Source organism: Cryptomeria japonica, chromosome 3 (genome assembly GCF_030272615.1).
Source record: "Cryptomeria japonica chromosome 3, Sugi_1.0, whole genome shotgun sequence".
NCBI lineage: Eukaryota > Viridiplantae > Streptophyta > Pinopsida > Cupressales > Cupressaceae > Cryptomeria > Cryptomeria japonica.
The window spans coordinates 958,911,980-958,936,305 of NC_081407.1; the positions used below are offsets into that span (position 1 = coordinate 958,911,980).

The window sequence follows — 24,326 nt, forward strand, 5'->3', positions numbered from 1 at the left end:
ACCAAAATCAAAGAACATGGTGCTCACATCAAACATGAACGTATTCTTAAATCGGCTTTAGCGGAGCATTCCTCTTCCACTAAGCACCACATCTATCTAGACGACTCTCAAATTGTGTTTAAAGAGGACAACTTCTTTAAAAGGAAACTCAAGGAGGCCATTGAAATCAATAATAACCCAACCAACCTCAATCGTGATGAAAGTTGGAGTTTGAGCCTCTCTTGGCACCCGTTATTATCTATCATTAAAAACTTTCATCGCTCCCTACCTTGGCCTCTCTCTTCTTGGTCTCTTAGTCTTGGCCCCTAGTTGGCCTCCCCCCCCGCCCTTTCAGGTCCTCGCATTCAGGTTTAGTCACTCTTGTTGTGGTCACTTGTTACCATTCCTCCCCTCTCCTCTTTGCCACCTTTTGTCTTGGCCCTCTTGTTATTTTTTCTCTTTTTATTTTGTTATTGGTCTTTTTATTTTTTTCTTTTGTATTTCATTTTTATCTCTCCTTTTCTTCATGTTTTTTTTTTTCATTTTTAATTGGCCTCTACTTTATCGTTGCTTATTTTGATGTCTTCCTCATTTTATAATTCTTTTTCTTTTTCTTTCTTATTAATTTTTAGTGCTTTTAGTTTGGTCTTTCTTCTCATGGTGGTTTTGTTTTAATATTATCTTATTTTTTGTTTGTTATACTTGGTGGATTTTCTTGTAGTAAGTAGGGTAATTTTTAGGTTTGTATTTTAATATTTGAGGGGTTCTATTTTTATTTTTTGGTTATTTTATTGGTCTTTTGTTACCCTTGGTCCTCGTGCACCCCTTCTTTTTATTGAAGCTTTGGTATGCAACTATCTATCTTACAACTACTTGAGCTCTCTTACATCCTGATGATGTAGTAAGTAGGGCAATTTTTAGGTTCGTATTTTAATGTTGAGGGGTTCTATTTTTATTTTTCAGTTATTTTATTGGCCTTTTGTTACCCTTGGCCTTCGTGCACCCCTTCTTTTTATTGAAGCTTTGGTCTGCAACTATCTATCTTACAACTCCTTGAGCTCTCTTACATCTTGATGATGAATCACGGAGTGTGATTCGAAACGTTGATGGTTAAAAAATCTACAAAATCAAATCCAGAAACTGTATACATTTATTAAATGGATTGTGGAAATCTAATAGCTCTTATTTCCTATTTTCCATGAGCTTTCCAAAAATGTAAAAATGTTTGAAAAATCTGAAAACTTCAGCCAAACGAACCATGTTATGGGAAAATACTAAATAGCAATAATCAGTCAAAGCACAAATGGCTGAAATGTGGACTGTGGCTTCATTGTGCAAATTCCTACCTTCACAAACAACCACAAAAAAGTTTTGCAGTCCTTTGCAAGAAGCCATGTAGAATTGTGCAATATTTGCCGCAAAAACTAATCATGGAATCGATTACCACAAAAATAAAAGGAAAGAAGATATGAACATTGAATTAAGTGCCACAGTACACACCTGAATAATAATAATGAAAAAACATAGTTTCTTCCGCATGTTTATACACAAGATCATTTACAAAATAAAGATAATGGCTTCTGCATAGTAGCTTAAATCGTTAAATAGTATAAATGATACAAGAAATTAATTTGGCCAGGTAATTGTTATGACGGCCAGCTGAAATTAAAAATATTTCTAAATTTACATCTCAAATTCACTATTTGGAAAGTGCGGCTATATATATGTATGTATGTATAACATCTCATATATTATTATTTGAGAAGTGTGTCAAGCTGGTGGTTATGATGTTAACATACACAAATATATATGGAATATGGAATATGAAGAACCATACGTTGTGATTGTGATCGACATCATATAAATATGAATATTGTTTGCCAATTATATCTCATTACTTGAAAATTAGAATAAACAAAGTAATTTGGCATAACCACTACTCATAAGATTGCCCTCTTTTTCAATTCAAATTTACTCTACAAACACTTTAATTAGTTACACGTTTTTTAAATGGTGTTTGTGGTAAAAGCTTCACCACATCAATAATGTAGAATTAATTAAGTTTTAAATGAGGTGGTCCATTTTTTTTTTGCTAGATGGCGGATGAGTATCCAATTACTTAAGATACCATATATTGTAATGCTATCATATTTCATATCCCGTCGTAATCAGAAGAATTGCAAGTTCTTGATGTGTCATTATGTTAACTAGGTTAAGGCCATTCCTAGCATTAGGCTTGTTAATAAAGGCAAAATATAGCTTAGTTGCTTTGATCACCGCCAAGTGAAACTGACGTGAGCATGAGAAACCCCTTATGCAAGCATTCTATAAGACTGTTATTTTTCCATATACTTATGAACCCACTTGGTGCACGAGTAACACCAAAACTTTAATCCAAGCATACAGGAATGAATCTACAATAAGCGGATGCCCCTCCAGTTGATGAATAGGCTATAGATAAAAACAAGAACACCCAAATTTGGGATTTTCATTTGCAATTGGTTTATTTTTTATAGGTTCCAATTAATTTATATTGCCAACAAAAATGAATGTCAGTTTTGCAGAATAGATATGATGTTTCCTTGAAAATGAAACTAACAATAAGAATTACAATTGCAAAACTATCAGAGCTCAGATGGAATTTCAGAATAACACAGATTTTTTCAATTTTTTATGCAAATAGCATTTCAAGAATGCTGGCAAAAAGATATTTACAGGATAACTGATATTAAATACCCAGTTCTGATACTGAATATCCTAGCATGTTGATGAGAAGCTTGCATTGTTTGTTAAAGCCAAAATTATCAATATCCCACTTACCAAGAAATAGAAGTATTCATCATGAAAAGTAGGGTTAAAAATAAAATTCCAGGGCATGATGGGATTCTGTTCAATATACATGGCAGAAGTCATTCTTCTCTGACAAAATATCCTTATTTCTTGAATTTCTTGTCATATATTTTTCTATTAATGGCTTCAGTAACATGAAATGAGCTTTAAGTGAAACAGCGTCAGAGCTTGCAAGAGAAGCCTTAATTCAAATCCCAAGGAGACACAATTAAGTGTTGAGCAGAAGAAAATATTGCATCCAACTCAAAGGGGCAGATCCCAACAGATGATATGGGTGCAAAGTCATGGATACTTTGATGGAGCAGGTATCCCTTGTTAATCACATGTAAGCTGGTGGTTTCTCAATGGGAATTAACAAATTAAAAGAAAAAGGACTATAAACAAAATATGTACTCTGAACAAAAGCACCACAAATCTGCTCATGAACAAATAAACTAGGACAGCATTGAAATGTTCTTACAAAATGTCTTTCAATACATTAGTGTCCCGGAATAAAAAAGATTTGTTGATATAAAAGTCCATATAAAAAGCTGAAAACAAGCTTCCAGAAAAAGATGAAACATAGACCTAGGTACAATCATTCATTTCCAAATTGCAATTATAAGAGGTTAAAGCTTTAGAGTACACATCGGCACCAGATTGCCTCAAAATTTACAACAGTTATTTTCAATTGTAGGTGATCCATGGCTTTTTGCAGCTTTCGTGATATATAGTCAGAACTATTTCTTTGGAAAAATATTTGTCCTCCGAACTTACAAATTAATTAAGAATGACACTATCTTCAGGAGAAAAAGTACTCAAAATAAAGAACTTAAAAAAAATCAATACAAAAACATAATCTAAAACAACTAGAAGACGAGTTATGGGGAAAAGCAAAGTTGTACTCTCCTCTACGGGGAAGACAATGCATGCTGCAAATCTGGAATCAAACGCACAATAAATCTGCTTAGAAGAGAAACTCTGTGTCTGATACCTCCAGCATTTTATGAACACCAATCGGACTGACACCAGGGCGAAATTGATTTTCTTCTATATACCTGAGGATACAATTGCAAAATTATCATTCAACTTTTGGCATTCAGTATATTCAAAAACCCTGAATCTAAAGAACTACAAAAGCAATTAGCTGCTACATGTTCTATGTTCATCATGATTCATCATGCCAGACAAATGATTCTTATTCATAGATACCTATTCCAGGAGTATCTAACAAAAAAGGAGGCTTACATTTCTTTCAGATAAGGATGTTGGTAAAATGCATCTGGAATTCTTCCAGTAAGGGAGTTGTGATCAAGATATCTGTCAGAAACACATGCCAAAGGAAACTAAAATATCAGTATACAAGATTTCCACAAGAATAATGTTGTCCCATGAAAGAGACAACAAAAACTGTAATTACATCTCTACATTTCTTCCAAAACATTCTTGTGACTCTTTGAAAGCAAAAAATATCTCAAAAAAATAAAATCATTTCAATGATTATGGCATAGAATTCAATATGCTATAGAAGTAGGGGATTCCCTAAATGAACACTTTCAAAATACAACTGTCGACCATGTCAGCTCATATTCATTGTAAAGGTGAAATAAACAAAGAATATTAATGCCCATGAATAATCAAAGTAGATCAATAAGACTCCACAATTAATTCAGTTACATTAGAGAACATAAACCAAAAAAAAGTGGGGGTATACCTGAACCAGATGAAACCCAATAGAGCCAGTATCATAAGGATTAAGGCCATATAGCTATGTGAGGGAACAACCCCTCAAGAGAGCATCGCGATTACAAAGAACAGAGTGGAAGGCCATAACAGGACACCATCGCATTGTCTTCAGTGTGAAACAGGTAAGTGGAAAAGGCCAAAAGACGTTTGCCAAGGGAGGGTATGTGTCTTCTGCCCAGCAGGGGCAGTGAAAACAGAAGAACTCTTATTTTGGTTTGCAAAGCGTACAAAGACATCCAGGTCAAGTACATTAGTAATTCAATAGCAACTGCTTTTCAAGATTTATTCAGCGAGAAGAAGGTTGAGAGAATGGTCTCTTCATTATCAAATTGAATAGCAAAAGATCAGCAATTCTCAAAGCAAAAATAGCAAGGTCTGCTGTACCATAGGCTATCTTTGGCCTCAAGGACATAGAAAGTCTCTATTCTATTCTGTAGCAATGCTTAGGAAGAATTAATGACATCATCAACTATTACTACAAAAGGGTCTATGCAGACTCTACAAGTGCTCATAGAGGAAATTTTGAGGATGAGGCCAAGCTGGAAAATAAGTCTTACAAAAAAGTACTCAGTTAGATTACAAAAACATTGGGGTGAAAAGAACTAGGTTATACTTGAAAGGAAACATCCAAAATCTTCCTACTTAATTCTATAAGGTGAGAGTTACAAATTATCCAATCTATACAAATTCCAGCAACATTCTAGCATAATAACAACATTAAAGAAATAGCAAAGAAAGGAAGAATGAATGAAAAGAATAGAACTACCACATAAAAGAGAGAAACACCAATACATCCTAAGAAAACCTTTTTTGGAAAAACAGAGCCTCCAAAACACCGAAAACCAGTGTATTATCAGTGACTATAGGTTACAATACAATACCAAACTCCGACCTTCACAAACGATCAACATTCTCAACCTTGGAGAAAATTCAACATAACAATGCAAGATATGGACTTATAATCCCTATCCTGGGTCCTCAATATATTGGCCAAGAAGACCTAAGAAACAGTGTAAGGTTTACCAAAACCATGATCCAAAACCATGTACAACTAGTCCACATTCAACCCATGCACAGCCGTCCAAAAGTAACTCCTCTAGAAATAGAATGTAACTTCCAAATTGGACTAGTTTGAACCCTATGACCATGGGGTCCAAGTGTAACTCCCAAATGGTCCATCATGAGGCAATAATTACAAGTACACATGACTATAAATAAATAATCAAAGATGCTAGTCATAGTTCACCAAGTAACCCCCCAAATCATTTGACCTTTTACAATCATCATAAGACCAATTAAGTGCTAGAAAGTGCCAACTAACGAATCTCAAGATTCGACTAAGTGGGGCATCATTTTCCATGAGGATGTATAAGTTATAATACTACAACTATTTAACAATTCTAATTAGACCTAGGACTTGCAAGGTGTACAACACACTTAGTCCCGTAGTCCTAACAATTTTCCACTTGTTCTATAGATTGCAAGAATAATAAGGGGTTCCGAAAAAGTGAACTTTATGCTAAGGATTAATCCCCATAGCCATCATGCACCATCTGAACTGCCATATACCCACAAGGTTCATCAAAGCATCTACAACATTAACAAACATGTCCACCTTCTTGACCATAATCCTTTTATCCTCCACCATGTCAATAATAAAATGATATCACACATCAATGTGAATCATCCATGTATGAAACGTAGATTTCTTTGCCAAGCTGATGCCACTAAAACTATCATACTCGATAACCACTATTTCATGTTTCAATCTGATGTCTTTAATTACTATATCATGTTCCAACCTGATGTTCAAACAAAATCTCCAAGCCAAATTGCCTCCTTATTGTTGGAATCAAGGAACACTGAGAGCGGGGGGGTGAATTAGTGTTCTGCAATTTTTAACATTATTAACTTGTTCTTTCAACCACTTAATGCAAATGAACAAAGGAAAGATACGGAAACACAAAGCAATCAGCAACAACACCATAACACCTAGATTTTATATGTGGAAAACCCGATCAAGGGAAAAACCATGGTGGGGATGAGACCCACAATATAAATATACTTTGCAGAAGTATAGAAATATTACATTAGGAATGCACATGCATATAGGCACACTGCCTAAAGCTCACTGCTCAAAATATCAAGGGCTACAATTGTAGGAAGACTCATGGTCTTACAATATCTTTTACAAAAGATAATTGGAATGTCTGAACTGAAAAACAACATCTACAAATGCCAAAGTACAATTCCGGTTAAGCACAAAACACTTAATCTCACACTGCTCTGTTCCACTATTCTGCAATATTCCGGAGCACAAATCCTTCACTTGCGCATATGAAGCTATGCACAATTGATCACAAACACTTTCCACACACTTACCAATACACAAAATGATCATATCCATCGATCTTATATATCCACAACATGAAATTAGGTCTTCATATCCACAAAGACTACTGTAACACATATATATACCGCTTCAACATATAAACCAGGTTGAAGCAATTTTTCTTTTCTTTTCACCACATATCTATTAAGGTGTTTCATGTAAATCTCTCCCTCAAGATCCCCATACAAAAAAAACAGTTTTAACATCCATTTGCTCTACTTCAAATTCACAAACAACAACAATAGGAAAAACAAACCTAATAGAAGTTAACTTAGTTATCAGAAAAACAAATCACCAAAATTAACTCCCTTTCTTATACCTTTGCAACATTACAACTTATAATCTACTCCAAACTTTTTCTTAAACATCCATGTGGTCCCTTCCCTTGGGCAAATCCACCTAAGGATTGCATTTGTCTAAAGCCATCATATCCTCCTGCATTGCCTCCATTCAAAAACTACACTCCTTCAAAAAGAGAGCTTTCTTCATTGATCTAGGTTCATCGTCAACAGAACTTAAAGCAAACACAGCTGAAAACTGGTCTACTATATCTGCCAACTCAAATCCACTACCTTGTGGTTCTCCTCAAGGGTAGATTAAGAGATTGTCTATTCTTCAATATGCTCTACCAATTCCAAACTCTAACCTAAATCTTCTTCTACCTCTCCATCCTCAAATCCATCATGTTGCTCTTCCATACATGCATCTTCCTACTTCTCAATCTTTCTCTAAAATTGCAAAATATCTTCTTTTATTTTCCTTTGGTTGTTCAAGATCAGAAATAACTCTGCATTCCATAAAAAATGCATCCTTAGAATAGACTATTTTCAAGGTTAGAGGATTCTAAGACTTACAACCTGTTGTGACCTTTTCACACATTGCTCCATTGGAAATGGGCACCCCCCTACCTTTTAGGCCCACTTGGTCTTTTGTTTTGGTTTTTGGGGTCTTTTGGCGGTAGTCTCGTCAATCTCTCTGCTTTGCTAGTGTTTGGGGGTCATATTAAGTCTGCTTTTCGTTTGAGCAAATTTGGTTAAGTCTAGAACTCGTTTTGTTAATTTTAGGGTTTCTGACTTCAGTCCTAGATTTTAGAGGTTTCTTTTAGGGTTTTGGAAAAACTGAACTTAGAACTGGAATTGGGACCCTTCAAGGAACCTCCCAGTAAAATTTGAGCGAATTCTGAGCAATTACTATTTTAGTAAGTTTCACTGCCACTAGGATTGGTCTAATTTTGTCAAAAATCAAACTTACCATCTTTAGTAAGTTTCTATTTTTAGTAAGTGTTTTCCTGACCTATTTTGTCCAAACCCTAACATTTTGAAACACTTACTATTTGGGAAAATCTATTTTTGGCAGTTTCTTTACAGGAAAACACTGAAAATTGAACATCCTTGAAGACGCTGAAGATTGAACGTTCCTAAAGATCATTTCTAAATCCGGAAGAGTTAGAAGGCAGACAAGTTGGATCAAAAAAAGGGTTAAGTATGGAACTCCTATTCTAGAAGAGGAAAGCACGCAAAATCATCCAAGTCTGGAAATTCACATCAATCCACCAATGTCATCCTGATCCGAAAATGGCCTCAAATTTCACTAAGTCTGAAAATTTGAAAGATCTTCCAAAATCCAGAATTTGTATTATGATTCCTAGGGCCCTGAAACCATTTTTAAACATCCTGCCAATATATATGAAATATAATATGTCTTTTTCCTTTCTTATACTTACATGTTATATTTCATATGTATATATGTGTCCTGAATTGGTAGAAAACATCAGATTCCTCCACCTAAGAGAAATGCCGGCCAAGCACTCAGGAGGGCACCAAAATGACATATTCATGGATAAAGGATAAAAATCAAAGATTCCTCTTTCATGGCCAAAATCCGCCCAAGCATTCAGGAGGGCGCTAAAGAGTAGTGAAGGAAAATCCTCTAAATCATGAATTCCTCCCCTATGAAGAAATTCCGCCATGAGACAAGGAAGGGCGCCAAAAAGAGATGTGCATGGAGAGATGGAAAAAAGAGTGAATTCCATGCCAAAGGTGAAATAACACCCTAGATTAGAGGAAGGCGCTAAACCCAAGATGTCTTTGAAATGGAGAAAATGTTGAAATTCCTTGGCAACTAACAACTAGCGCCCATGCTTGGAATGGAGTGCCAAATCCCTCCCGCCTTGGAAAGATGTGAAATAGTGAATTCCTCTCTCATAAAGAAATTGTGCCCATACTAGGTGAATGGCGCCAAACAAGGGTGTCCATGGAAAGTATAAAATCCTTGCCTTGAGGAAAATTGCGCCTAGCAATGAAGGAGGGCGCCAGAATGAAGTGTTCAAGGAAAGTTTGAAAAAGAGTAAATTCCACGCCTTGTGAAGAAATCTGCCTAGGCAAGGATGAGGGCGCCAAAGTCAAGAAGTCATGGAAGATAGTAAAGTGTATGAATTCCTTGGACAACTCAAAAATCCGCCTAAGGAGGTTATAGGGTGCCAGATTCAAGGGATGATGGATAATTCAAACAAAGTATGAATTCCTCCTTCAATGTGAAATTCCGCCCATGTATATGAAAGGGTGCCAAAATGCCTAGGCTTTGGAAAATGTGTAAAGGATGAATTCCTTCATCAAGCCAATTCAGCGCCCAAGTTCAAAGATGCTCAAATTCAAAGACAGGAAAGGAAGGTTTAAATGATGATGAAATTTCTACTCCAGGATGATTTCACGCTCAAAAGATACCAAAAGACTCCCATGGCGAGGGATGAAATGATGAATTCCACCATGCAAAATGAATTCCATGCTCGAGCTGGAAAACTAAGGAAATTTGTCTAAGACATGAAAATTTCTAGGCAAGGAAGGAATCAAGTGAATGGCGCCAAACAAGGGTGTCCATGGAAAGCATAAAAAAAAGTATAAAATCCTTGTCTTGAGGAAAATTGCGCCTAGCAGTGAAGGAGGGCGCCATAATGAAGTGTTCAAGGAAAGTTTGAAAAAGAGTAAGTTCCACGCCCTATGAAGAAATCTGCCTAGGCAAGGATGAGGGCACCAAAGTCAAGAAGCCATGAAGATAGTAAAGTGTATGAATTCCTTGGACAACTCAAAAATCCGCCCAAGGAGGTTATAGGGTGCCAGATTCAAGGGATGATGGATAATTCAAACAAAGTATGAATTCCTCCTTCAGTGTGAAATTCCGCCCATGTATATGAAAGGGCGCCAAAATGCGTAGGCTTTGGAAAATGTGTAAAGGATGAATTCCTTCATCAAGCCAGTTCAGCGCCCAAGTTCAAAGACGCCCAAGTTCAAAGACAGGAAAGGAAGGTTTAAATGATGATGAAATTTCTACTCTAGGATGATTTCACGTTCAAAAGATACTGGAAGACTCCAATGGCGAGGGATGAAATGATGAATTCCACCATGCAAAATGAATTCCATGCTCAAGCCAGAAAACTAAGGAAATTTGTCTAAGACATGAAAATTTCTAAGGCAAGGAAGGAATCAAGGATGAACTAAATAAGAAATTTCCCCTCGAAAAAAAATTTGAAAAATCCATTCTCGAGCATCAAATCACATCCAAATTTCAAATTTTTTATAGATTTGGATTCGTAGGAGAATTCTCTCCCTCCTGGACTTGAAACCCTAATTTGTAGAATTTTCCTAAAAAAAACGGAGTTGTGGAAAATTGATGAAAATGCTTCCTTGGAAGAAGGCAAATTCAAAATTTCAAGAAAATTCTTTATGGATTAAGTTCTCTCTCCAAGGGTTTCTCGCCAGGTGGCAACCGGGTCAATGCATATTAAATTAATGGCAGATTCCTTGTGCATGCAATCGTCATGTCCGGGAGATGATGGTGCATTTATGTCTTCGTGATGGTGCACTTATTATGGGGATATCTTGACCAAGTGGTGGACCGGTCAATGCATGTTGAATGCATAAAGAATCTTTTGCATGCAACCGTCGTATTAATGATTTTATGACAGATTCCCGCCAGCTGTCGCATGTAGGCGTCGCGTGGAGAATGATGGACATTTATTCCTACATGGAATATTCATTGTATTTTGGGTAAATCTGATGTAATAGGGTGCATTTAATGCACTGATGGATGCCATTTTTTGGGCTTTTAGAGTATTTTATATGGGCTTAGTGGGCATTAATAGCCGATTCCCACCTTGTTGCATCTTGAGTGGGGAATCCAGAGAGGAGAGATTATTGTCTGAGATTGTTGCTAAGGATTGTTGAAGTAGCCAACTTAATACATTGTTTGACTTTGATGGTGTATTCTTGTTCTATTTTAGCAATCTGCATGGTCTTGCTCTCTTCATAGATTAGATTTGCTTTCATGTTATTAGATGGATTGGATTTGATAGGATTGCTTGTTGCAAGATTCGTGCTCATACTTTTAGTGTGCAGTTGATTGTTGCATATTGTGCAAAGTTAGCTTGAGCCTCCGTTATTTGTGTATGTTTAACTTTGATTATCAATAGAGATTGTTCGATTTGATGGTTTCTACTGATGCTTTGAAAATCTTTAACACACCCTTTGAAGATTGCACCGCCTTCGTGTAGTTGTGCATTGCTGGAGAAGCGAAGCGTGGTTGGATAAGTAATCTCGTCTCTGTGTTCATAGGATTAGATTAGCCTTAGCTTAGTCCTCTAAACCTTTCCTCATTTACTTTTCCACATCTCTTAAATCCAAAAATCCAAAAAATAGGGCTTTCATTGCAAATCATTCACATCAAAATCCTTGAACTTGCATAAGTTTGTTATCCTCTTCAAGTGAATACGTAAGGCCCCTTGGGTTAACAGCAAACCCATCAATCAATTGAGTCACGTCCACGCAATGAAGGAACCTTGGAGTTAGCCGTTTGAACTTTTTGTGCAATCTTAGCATACATACTAATTTTGATCAAGAGAGAGTAAGGTGACCGTTGGTAACTTTATTTTGTGTTCGACGTAGTCATAAAAAACACGTCAACACAACCCTTAACATGTTCTCCATGTCCAATAAAAATATATTTATGAGCTTTGAAACCAAATTTAGATCATTCTTCCTCGAGCACATAGTACGTGAATATAAGACTCATAACAAAAAATTCTTAGATGTAAAAAAAGAGTCTCTTATCTATCCAAAACCCATATGGTGTCTTATTAACCAAAGCTAAACAAGGAGATGTGTTTACTAAGTAATAGGCTATATTTACCTCAGCCTAAAAACACTGATCCAATTATGCACCACTCGTCATACTTTGAGCTCTATCCATTAATGTTTGGTTCATTTGACATATGGGGTACTTCTATGTCGTATAATACTTCGATGTCAACAAAATCATCAAATTCCCTAGAACAATATTCTCCTCCATTATCTGATCTCAAAACCTTAATCTTCCTATCTAAATCTTTTTCAAGTGTCTTAAACTCTTTAAACTTAGAGAAACTTTAGATTAATGATTTAGAAAGTAAATCCAAGTAAACCTTGAATAGTCAATATAATAATGAAATGTTTCAATAGCACATGCATGTACATAACCAAAAACATCCAAATGAATAACGCCTAAAAAAGTTTAGCTCTACTTCTTTTAAGAGGAAAGTTACTCTCCTTTTGATTTGGATCCATCCTTTGATTTCTTTAGTTCCCCTTTTGCATTGTCTTTTTCCTTAGACCTTCCTCAAACATGCAATGCATCGTTGGAACCCCCATCCATGGATTTCCTCATCACTTCTGCACTAAGCAAAGTACCAACAAGAGAATCCATTTTGGATTTTGAATCCATTCTTTTGATGCAAATCTACCCTTTGATTTCTTCAATTCACCTTTTGAATCATTTTTTTCTGTAAGCCTTCCTCAAAACATGTTGTGCATCGTTGGAACCCCTTGCCTAGATTTACTCGTCATTTCTTCACCAAGCAATGTAGCAACATGAGAATCTATTTTGGGGCAAACAACACCACAACTAATTGCAACAACTAGGTTTTTCATTGATTCGAGCAAAAAGAACAAAGTAACAAAATACACCTATCATCTTCATCAAGATTAACATAAATACTTCCTAGCTGACTCAAACTAAGACTAAAAGCATTAAGATGCTCAACAATTGAGCCTCCTTCCTTGAGTTTCAAAGAATGCAGTTTTTTTTTCAAATACAATTTGTTTACACTTTACAGAACTCTTGGTTTGATATACTTATCATCTCCCACAAATTGTGTGGAAATTTCTACAAAAGCATTCAAGGGGAGAAAGTTAAAGAGGCACAACCTTATGGTTCCTTGAGCCTTTTTATCAAGCTTTGCCCAACCTTCAATGACAGTCACGTAGGGCTTTTCTTCTCTACCATGGCTCTCCGTTCATCTTTCTCTTCCAAGAGATCATCAATTTTCAACTTCCACAAGTCATACCAGAAACCATTGAATTTCTCAATCCTTGATCAAGATGTGTTCACCATAGCTTCAACCACACACAAATCTACAAAACCACTAGAACAAATACTCCTATTGAAACTACAGAAAACCCACAATGCTCCAAGAAAGGCATCTCTCTTTCTAATCAAGCCATAGCTCTAATACCAAATGTTGAAAACAAGGTAAACAAATGCAATGAAAACATAAACAAATAGTGCTCAAATCTAATTAACCAATTAGTTACATGTAATTAAATCATCAAACATAACATTGAGAAACTACATAAACAAATTAAAATTGGTAATGATATATAACACTAGACATATGTAGAAAACACTTTTGGTAAAAGACTCTATCATTAAAGAGATATTGAGTATGTTTTAATCTCAGAAACCTATGTACATCGATACAATCCACTCATTTTTCTTCAATTTAATAGGATTTTGACAACATTATTAATACTTCCCCTGCATAACATAATGAAACATCTCAAAAACCTACGTACATCAATACAATCTACTCAATCTTCTTCAATTTAACAACATTCTCATAACATAACAATACTTCACTTGCATAACACAATGAAACAACTCTCTCCTACATTCAATATATAGAGCTCAAGAATAGGAAAAGACCGACTGGTTTTTGTAAACTAGTGGCCAACAAAACTATAATCCACAAGCAAAGACCCACACCCCAATATGCATTGAATAATGTACTCAAGATTGTTAGGATTTAGTGTGTGATATTTACTTGCAATTATTATGTATAAAGCTGTCGTCATCAAACATCTTGGAATGGAGTACACGTACATACATTAGGGTTTGTCAAGTATTATTTAATTATTATTTTCAAGATATTTGGAATATTGTTGTAATGGTATTGAATAAGGAGGTTATGGAAAAAGGTCAATGGTGAGAGTTACACAATCAACACTATTGAATGCAGCTCTCTCTCTCTCTTGAAGCACTAGGGAGTTACTTTTGGGGAGTGGAACATCTTGTCATAAATAATGAGACCCTCAAATGTTCTTGGTCTTATCATGGAGCATTAGACTTGGGGATCAATGCCTACCAAAAGTTATGAGTTAAAGATGTCTATTCATAATGTCACCATATTCAATACAACCATAATTGACCACAGTTCTTTTCTAGTGGGTCTTGTTGTGACATTTTCACAAATCACCCCATTGCAAATGGGGACTCCCACTTTTTTTTTGCTTTCTAGGATAGTGGTAGAGTCTTTTACTATTAGCCTTTGCATTGAAGAGGTGTAGTTTCTCAAGTGGCTAGGAGGAGATCAGGTTAAGTCTCTCTCTTCAAGATTAAGTGAGGTCAGTCAATTTTCAAGGCTTTTGAAATGAATGATTTACATCTTTTGCTTACAAAACTAGGGATGAAATGCTAAATTTGGCTAAGACATGAAAATTTCCTCCAATCGCCAAGATCAGCAACCGAGGCATTGACAACACTTTCTTTGCCCAGCCAAGGCATAATCACTTCCACTTCTCCCAGCATTGTTGGTGGGTGCCCAAACCCGATCACCCCTCATTTCCATTCCCTTCCATCTTTCCATCTCCCTCCATCCCACAGCCCTTTTGTCTTCTCTATCTTTCACTTCCTTCCTCCCAGCCCTCTATGCCTTCACCACATTCTCCTATCCTCCACCTCCCCTTTCATTTCCATTTTCCCTCACTCACTCCCATCTCCTTCCATTTCTTTCCATTCATCTTACCCTTCCCTTCATCTACCTTCCTTCCTTCTTTTCTTCCCTTCCATCTCCTTCCACTTCCTCTATCCCCCTGTTAAAGTTCCTATAGCTGCGAGAGAGTTCTGTCTGTGTTCCATTCAAGCTCTGATTTCTTATGTGCAAAACTTCTCAAGGCATCTTCTTCATCTTTGTATTAGTGGTTGTTGTTTGTGTTTGTGTCCTGCGTTGGCAGTTGTTTCTATCTGATGTGGAGTTATATTGCGTTGGCATCCATGTGGATTTCGTCCGTTGCTTTCCCCTCTTATCGGTGGTGTAACCGCTCATTATGCGTGGCTCATGTTTTTCCCTTCGTGAAGAGTAATGGTCGACTTATGGGGTATGCGATGAGACTTTGCACCGGTGATTCTTTCACCTCTTATAAGAAACATATTATTATGGATCGTAGGTCGATATATATATCATTGAAGAAAGATATTATATTCATTATCTCAGTAAATAGAAAATATCAAAGACTTGTGTGAAAAATCAGTAACTCTTCTTGAGAGTGGGATCGTTATTACTTGTTATGAGAATCACATTTTTTGTACTCAATCCTATGAGTTTCAAGAGGCTGTCACTATTATGTTTCTACAGTCTAGAAGTTGAATCTGTAAAGGAAGTATATCAAGCTTATCGAGTGTCGATTGAAGTCATCAATAATTCTTGTACTTGTTTTAGATAACTCAATAAAGATATTATTTTTGTGGACTGGGTTTTTCACCCTCAAGTGGAGGGTTTTCCCAAGATAAATTATGTGTATCTTTTTTCAGTTTTCTATATTCTGGTCCAAGTTTTAACATGGTATCAGAGCCAGGTTCCTCCTATAGAGCCTAACCGCTTGAAGGTAGATCCTGTGCTTTTGTCCTAGAATGGGCATTGCAGCTTAGCATTCTGGCACACCCTGCTACAGGTGGATTTTTGTCGCTTTTAGGTGGTTGGGCCATCACTTTGTTGTGGATGGTATTAACGACAGTTCTTCAGATGATGCTTAAACTATGCACGGGGCAGATATTGTGGATAGATGATGAGTGATGGCGAGGGCCAAAGGCCACATAGCCATCAGATCATCACTAGGTGCTTCGGTGTGATCAATCCAAGTGAATGGAAATTCCATTGCTGAGCAAAATTATAAAAGGATGATGAGAGATTGCATTCAAGGAAGGAAGACCTTGATGATGGTTGCCATGAGATTGAGTTGGTGATTGTAGACATTTTCTTGAAGAGGACGAATTACTATTCAGAGGGAGCCTCACTTCAGCTTTAGAGGGAGCTTGACTTTCAGGTTCAAAGGGAGTCTAATTCTTTCAGCTTTAGAAGAAGCCACATCTTTTGGTTAATGAGTTCTTCTTTGTGAGGGAGAAGTTCGAGGTGCAATCCCTTGTTAATGAGTTCTTCTCTGCGAGAGAAGTTCGAGGTGAAATCCCTTGTTCCACCCTTTGGGAGTAGCCATGGTGGAAGTCATGTGTGTGACTCTATGACTTTATTTTCTGTTTTCTGATTCACCCTCTATAAGTAGCTATGGTGAATATTGTTATGTTGAGATAACATTTTTTATTTGAGAAAATCTGTGATGAGTTTTTTATTGACATTCTTTTGATTGCAGCTTTGTGTACTTGTCATGTGATGACATATTGAAGAACTCTCTCTTGCTAAGAGGTTGTGTTGAAGTTCTTGTAGCTGCGAGAGAGTTCTTCTATCTATGTTCCGTTCAAGCTCCGATTTCTTATGTGCGAAACTTCTCAAGGCATCTTCTTCATCTTTGTATTAGTGGTTGCCGTTTGTGTTTGTGTCCTGCGTTGGCAGCTGTTTCATCTGATGTGGAGTTATATTGCGTTGGCATCCGTTCCTATTCTGTGTGGATTTTGTCTGTTGCCTTCCCCTCTTGTCAGTGGTGTAACCGCTCATTATGAGTGGCTCATGTTTTTCCCTTCGTGAAGAGTAATGGTCGACTTATGGGGTATGCGATGAGACTTTGCAGCGGTGATTCTTTCACCTCTTATAAGAGACATTATTACGGATCGTAGGTCGATATATATATCATTGAAGAAAGATATTATATTCAGTATCTCAGTATATAGAAAATATCGGAGACTCTTGTGAAAAATCAGTAACTCTTCTTGAGTCTTTAAATTGTGAATATTGATCTGAGGGTGGGATCGTTATTACTTGTTATGAGAATCATATTTTTTGTACTCGGTCTTGTGAGTTTCGAGAGGCTGTCACTATTATGTTTCTACAGTCTAGAAGTTGTATCTTTAAAGGAAGTATCTCAAGCTTATTGAGTGTTGATTGAAGTCATCAATAATTCTTGTATTTGTTTTAGAGAACTCAATAAAGATATTATTTTTGTGGGCTGGGTTTTTCACCCTCAAGTGGAGGGTTTTCCCAAGATAAATTTTGTGTATCTTGTTTCAGTTTTCTATATTCTGGTTCAAGTTTTAACACCCCCTACCTTCACCTACCTACCCATCTTCCCATCCTAGCATACCCATCCACTACCCTTCACCTGCACTTACACCTACCTCTACCTTCATCTACATCCTCTACCCTCCATCTCACACCCCTTACCCCTCTACTTCCCTTAGCATACCTTTGCACCCTCTGCCTTTCTATCTTCCTACCCTTACTCCCCTTAGCCTACCCTTTCCCTACCTTCCTACCTGTTGTGACCATTTCACACATCGCCCCATTGCAAATGGGGACCCCTACTCTTTTGCTTTTTAGGGTTTGTTTTTAGGTTTTTAGGGTTTTGTCTGTTAGCCTTTGCGTTTTGAGTGTCACCAAGGGGATCACATGGATAGCAAGTCCGGCTTGAGTGATGTCCTGATCCTGAAATTTTGGCTAAGTCTGAAAGTCCTGATCCTGAAATTTTGGCTAAGTCTAAAAGTCGTGATCCTGAAATTTGGCTAAGTTTGGAATGTCCTGATCTTGAAATTTGACTAAGTCTGGAAACTGAAAAACCTCAAAAAACTAGATTTTGCAATATAACTCCTGGAGGTCTGAAACCACTCTCAAACATCCTGAAAGTATATATGGAATATAACTTAAAGTATAAGTTCTTATACTTAAATGTTATATTCCATAAAATTATCCTATCGAAGAGTTCAAAAAGTCAAATTTCGCTCCTGTCCTTCATTGAGGATCCAGAGCGAATTTCGCTCCTGACCCTCTCAGGAGGACTAAGGCGAATCGCTCCTGTCCCTCACCAAGGGTCCAGGGTGAAAAGGCTTATTTGAGTCATTCCTATCCTTGTTTGGTCAAATTGGAACATCAAAGGCATGGTGGAGGACGAAATGAACGTGATAGAGCATCCAAACTTGATTAAAGACAATGAAATGATGGAGTTTTGCCTAGAAGGGTAAATTCGCTCCTGTCCCTCTCCAAGGGTCCAGGGTGAAATTCTTTATACACAAATTTTTAGACCTTCTTTGGACTGGAACTCTTATTCATGGCGTGTAACAGGATGAAATCTTCCCTAGCAAGGACATTTCATGGTGAAAGATGAAGCATTTTGGCCTAGGAGACAGTTCGCTCCTGTCCCTCACTGAAGGTCCGGAGCTTGATTTTCAAATTTGCACTGTTCTTGCAGGTTCAAAGTGATTTTATGATTGGAAGAGATCAAGGAAAATATGTTTTGTCCGTTGAATATATCTTGAGTAGTCAACAGAGGAAGAAATCAACCCAAATGACAAAAAGGCGCTCCTGTCCCTCTCCAAGGGTCCAGAGTGATTTTCTAAAAGTGCAATTTTCTTGCAAGGACAAAACAAGTTTTGTGATTGAAATGAATGGAAGAAGGTGTGTTTCGCCCGTTGAAGATAATTTGGAAGGCTAGCAAAGGACGGATAAACTTGAAATTGCAAAATCGCTCCTGTCCCTCTCCAAGGGACCAGGGCGAAAAACATATTATCTAGTCTTTCTCTCCAAGATTGGACAAATCTAAGCCAAGGCGCAAGTTTGAAAGGATGTTTAAAATACCTTGAGGTGGAATTGAGATGCAAGGACCACAAATTTTGATGATAATAAGGAAAATCACTCCTGTCCCTCACCAAGGGTCCAGGGCAAAATTTCCAAATGTGCCCATTTACCTTACATTTCAAGATGATACTTTTTGTTTCCAAGACTCAAGAGGGAGTGGGGAATGATGTTCTACGCCTGGAGGGTAATTTGAAGATTGAAGCAATCAAGAATTTGCACAAAGGACTCAAAAGCGCTCCTGTCCCTCACTGAAGGACCAGGGTGATTTTTACAAAATCAACAATTTCCCTCCAAGATTACGCCAAGGAAAGGTTGTGTAAGGATGGAAAAGGTCTTCTAAAGCATGGTGAACAAAGATTTGACTTCAAAATTTGACAATCCTAGCCTAAAATGCAAAAGTTGCTCCTGTCCTTCACTGAAGGACCAGGGCGAAAATCTTTGAAGAACTTATTTTGCCTTGCAAAAACAAGTAAACATGCATAGAATGGATGAAAGAGATCATTGCTCACCCCACAAGGAGAGTTGACAAATAAAGGTGAAGGATTAAGACCAAAAGTGAAAAATTGCTCCTGTCCCTCTCCAAGGGTCCAGGGCGAAAAAGTCCTAAAGGCACTTTCCTCCTAGAGATCAAGTGAAATTAAACTCAAAGCTCCAATTAAAAAATGCCATTTAGATGCCTAGATGAAGTTTTGGCAATTAAAAATGAAGAATGCAAGAGCAAAATTGCAAGTTCGCTCTTGTCCCTCTCCAAGGGTCCAAGGCGAAGTTAGTGGCGTTCTTCATTTTTTACCATATTTTAAACATTAATATCCTCCAAATCGCATGAGATGCCAAACTTGCCAACTTCAAAATATTTGAAAAAATTAATTAAATTGGCATTTAAGAAAGAACATATTGGCATTTAATAAATTAATTTTGAGCCTCAAAAAATCGAACTTTTATTGTGGAGGCATCTAAAATTAATTTTGGATTTAAATAATTAAAAGATTAAAGGTTGAGCGCACAAGGCATTATTTTGTCTTTATTTATCAAGTCGGCCTTCTTCTTCTTGTTGGTTTTTTATTTTATTTTAAGGCTTAATTGCTAGGTCGGCCTCAACAAGGATCAAGGTAAGCGCTCTATATAATGGGAGAGGTTCTTTAGCAGATTCAAATCATTCTTGCATTATCTCTCATGCGAACTTGAAGAGCATATTTTGAGGAGCGAAATCCAGAAGATTGAAGGTGAAATTAAGCAAGTTTGAAGGTGAATTTCCAGATTTTGGAGAAGCTAGTGGAAGGTGAAGCTCTTTTGAAGGCTAAAGGAGGCGTAATTCATCCAAGGGAGGACTATAATCTAAGTTTGTCCATCAAAATCCGGTTTTCTTTCATCTTTTGCCAAGGTTTTGTAGTTAAGCACTCAAAGGAGGAGGTATGAAGAATCTTTTTTGAAGTTCTTATTCAAGACTTATTGTGATCCCATTGCAATTTTGTAAAATCTAAGTCTTGAAAATCCAATTTCCATTCATGATTAATTTGAAAATGTATAGTTCTTGATTTATCATGACTTTTTTTCAAATTAATATCTTAAGTTTTACCTTTGAAAGGTCTTAAATTTCATGCTTTAAGGTTTGATGCTCAAAAGACTAACTTTAATATTTTGTGTAGCCATCAAATGGAGATCCCGAAGTTGGAAGATCAAGCAAGGATAAGGGCAACCTCCTCCAGTCAAGCCAGATCAAGGATGGTCTCCTCCAAGAAGATCAAGCAAGGACAAGGGCGACCTCATCCAGTCTAGCATCGACAAGGATGGCTTTCTTTGGACAAGCATCAACAAGGGCGACCTCTTCCAGTCCAGCATTACAAGGCGAGGTACATCATCATCCTGCACATCAGAGACAAAAGAAGTTAGAGCAAAGGGTTCATTGAAGAAGTAGATAGTTCCAGATGAATTAATTAAAGCTAGCTTCTCAACAACATCAAATCAAATATCTACCAAGTTACAAGTGTCAGACGAGGTGGCATCCTACTCATCACTTCTCCAGTCAGTGTGGTCCACCTCAGCATGTCCAGATTCAATGTACCTAACTCATGGAAGGTGGCACAAACTTCTATGTACCTACCTGTTGTGACGTTTTCACACATCGCCCCATTGCAAATGGGGACCCCTGCTTTTTGCTTTCTAGGGTTTGTTTTCTAGGTCTTTTAGGGTTTTGTCCGTTAGCCTTTGCATTTTGAGTGTCGCCCAGGGGATCACATGGATAGCAGGTCCGGCTTGAGTGATGTCCTGATCCTGAAAATTGGCTAAGTCTGAAAGTCTTGATCCTGAAATTTGACTAAGTCTGGAAACTGAAAAACCTCCAAAAATTAGATTTTGCAATATAGCTCCTGGAGGTCTGAAACCACTCTCAAACATCCTGAAAGTATATATGGAATATAACTTAAAGTATAAGAAATTCTATCTTTCTTCTTTCTTATACTTAAATGTTATATTCCATAAAATTATCCTGATAGAGAGTTCAAAAAGTCAAATTTCGCTCCTGTCCTTCACTGAGGATCTAGAGCGAATTTCGCTCCTGACCCTCTCAAGAGGTCCAAGGCAAATCACTCCTGTCCCTCACCAAGGGTCCAGGGCGAAAAAGCTTATTGGAGTCATTCCTGACCTTGTTTGGTCAAATTGAGATATCAAAGGCGTGGTGGAGGACGAAATGAACGTGATAAAGCATCCAGATTTGATTAAAGACAACGAAATGATGGAGTTTTGCTTAGAAGGGTAATTTTGCTCCTGTCCTTCACTGAAGGACCAGAGCGATTTTCTTTATATACACATTTTTAGACCTTTCTTGGACTTGAACTCTTATTCATAGCATGAAGTAAGGTGAAATCTTCCCTAGCAAAGACATTTCATGATGAAAGATGAAGCATTTTGGCCTAGAAGGCAAAATTCGCTCCTGTCCCTCACTGAAGGACCGGAGCTTGAATTTCAAATTTGCACTATTTTTGCAGGATCAAAATGATTTTATGATTTGAAGAGATCAAGAAAAACATGATTTGTGCGTTGAATATAATTTGAGTGGTCCACAAGCAAGGAGATATACCAAGATGACAAAAGGCGCTCCTGTCCCTTGCTGAAGGTCCAGAGCGATTTTCCAAAAGTGCAATTTTCTTGCAAGGACAAAACAAGTTTTGTGATTGAAACCAATGAAAGAAGGCATGTTTAGCCCGTTGAAGATAATTTGGAAGCCTAACAAAGGATGAATAAGCTTAAAAGTGAAAAATCGCTCCTGTCCCTCTCTGAGGGACCTGGGCGAAAAACATATTATCTAGCCTTTCTCTCCAAGATTGGACAAATCTAAGCCAAGGCGCAAGTTTGAAAGGATGTTTAGAATACCTTGAGGTGGAATTGAGATGCAAGATTTACAAATTTTGATGATAATAAGGAAAATCACTCCTGTCCCTCTCCAAGGGTCCAGGGCGAAATTTCCAAATGTGCCCATTTACCTTACATTTTGAAATGATAATTTTGTTCCCAAGACTCAAGAGGTAGTGAAGTGTGATATTCTACGCCTGGAGGGTAATTTGAAGATTGATGTGATCAAGAATTTGTGCAATGGACTAAAAAGTGCTCCTGTCCCTCACTGAAGGACCAGGGCGATTTTTATAAAATCAACAATTTCCCTCCAAGATTACGCTAAGGCAAGGTTGTGCAAGATGAGAAATGTTTTCTAAAGCATGGTGAACAAAGGTTTGACTCCAAAACTTGACAATCTTGGGCTAAAATGCAAAAGTCGCTCCTGTCCCTCTCCAAGGGGCCAGGGTGAAAATCTTTGGAGAATCAATTTTGCCTTGCAAAAACGAGTTAGACATGCATGAAATGAATGAAAGGGATCATTGCTTACCCCACAGCGAGAATTGACAAATAAAGGTGAAGGATTAAGACCAAAAATGGAAAATCGCTCCTGTCCCTCTCCAAGGGTCCAGGGCGAAAAAGTCCTAAAGACACTTCCCTTCTTAAAATCAAGTGAATTAAACTCAAGACTCCAATTGAAAATGCCACTTTAGATGCCTAGATGAAGTTTTGGCGATTAAAAATGAAGAATGCAAGGTTTAAATTGCAAGTTCGCTCCTGTCCCTCTCCAAGGGACCAAGGCGAGGTTATTGGCATTCTTTATTTTTACCTTATTTCAGCGTTGATATCCTCCAAATTGCATTAGATGCCAAAATTGCCAACTTCGAAATATTTGAAAAAATTAAAATTAAATTGGCATTAAATAAAGACATTTTCAATGTCCAGATTCAATGTACCTAACTCATGGGAGGTGGCACAAACTCCGATGTACCTACCCCAGCTATCCATTGGTCGATTTTTCTAGAGAAGACATGTGTCCAATTAGTACAATTATTTCATTGGTCGAGCATTAAATGTTATGTAATGGTTGTAACAAACCCTAATTAGGGTTTTCATTGTTGAATCTTGGCCATTGATCTCAAACTGATCTAAGCCATCGAATTGTATTATGGGCACTATATAAGCCCCGACTCTTCATTTTGTAAAGGCAATAAGTTAGAAAGCAGTTAGAAAGGAGTTAGTGAATAGAGAGTAGTTAGAAGGTGATTAGAATAGCAATTAGAGTAGAGTAGAGAGAGAAGGCAAAGATTGTTGCCAAGATGTTGTTGTAAAAGACTTGTAACTTCATTGAAGAAATGGTGAAATTTATGGGTCGATTCGACAATTTGCATGGTCTCTATACTTCTCATATTTGATTTCGTGTTATTAGATGAGTGGAAGAAATGTGCTTGATTGATGGTGAAATTCGTATATCCATACTACTAGCAGTTTGTTGATTGCAGACTTGCCTTGTGTAGTCAACTGGAATCACTCAGCTTAAGCTTAAATTCAATTGTCGCTTCTTCATTGATATGCATCAGCCTGATGGTGTCTATGCCTGCAGTGATGATTTGAACATCATAAAGCTTTCCTTCGAAGATCGCACTAACCTTGTGGAGATGGTCCTGGGATGTCAAAACAAGACTTAGTTAGAATTTCATCAAAGATCATTCATTGCTCTTACATTCCTAGTGTTAGGATTAGATCCTTTCCTCGCCCTCATCTTTTTTCCTTTTTTTCAAATCTAAGGCAGTAAGATCCTGTGTTCCAGCAATATTCAAAGCAAATCAGAAGTTCATTCATCAAGTGTAAGTCCCCTTGTGATTCCAACAAATCACATCATACCACAGAGAGCTTATCCACACGTAGAGATCCTACAGCAAAGAACCTTGAAGTCACCCTGATTGATCCTTT

At 37.3% G+C, this 24,326-nt stretch overlaps 1 protein-coding gene across 1 annotated transcript in view; it reads right to left on the reverse strand.

The window, feature by feature from the left end:
* Positions 1-3,397: 3,397 nt before the first annotated feature.
* Positions 3,398-24,326, reverse strand: part of LOC131035546 (probable leucine-rich repeat receptor-like protein kinase At1g35710) — a 64,226-nt gene continuing 43,297 nt past the window's right edge. The window contains exons 10-11 of the mRNA XM_057967260.2: positions 4,057-4,128; positions 3,398-3,866 (exon numbers count right to left, since the gene is read on the reverse strand). Of these exons, the coding sequence (XP_057823243.2) occupies positions 3,776-3,866; positions 4,057-4,128 (163 nt within the window). The 3' untranslated portion in view covers positions 3,398-3,775. The remainder of the gene's footprint in view (positions 3,867-4,056; positions 4,129-24,326) is intronic.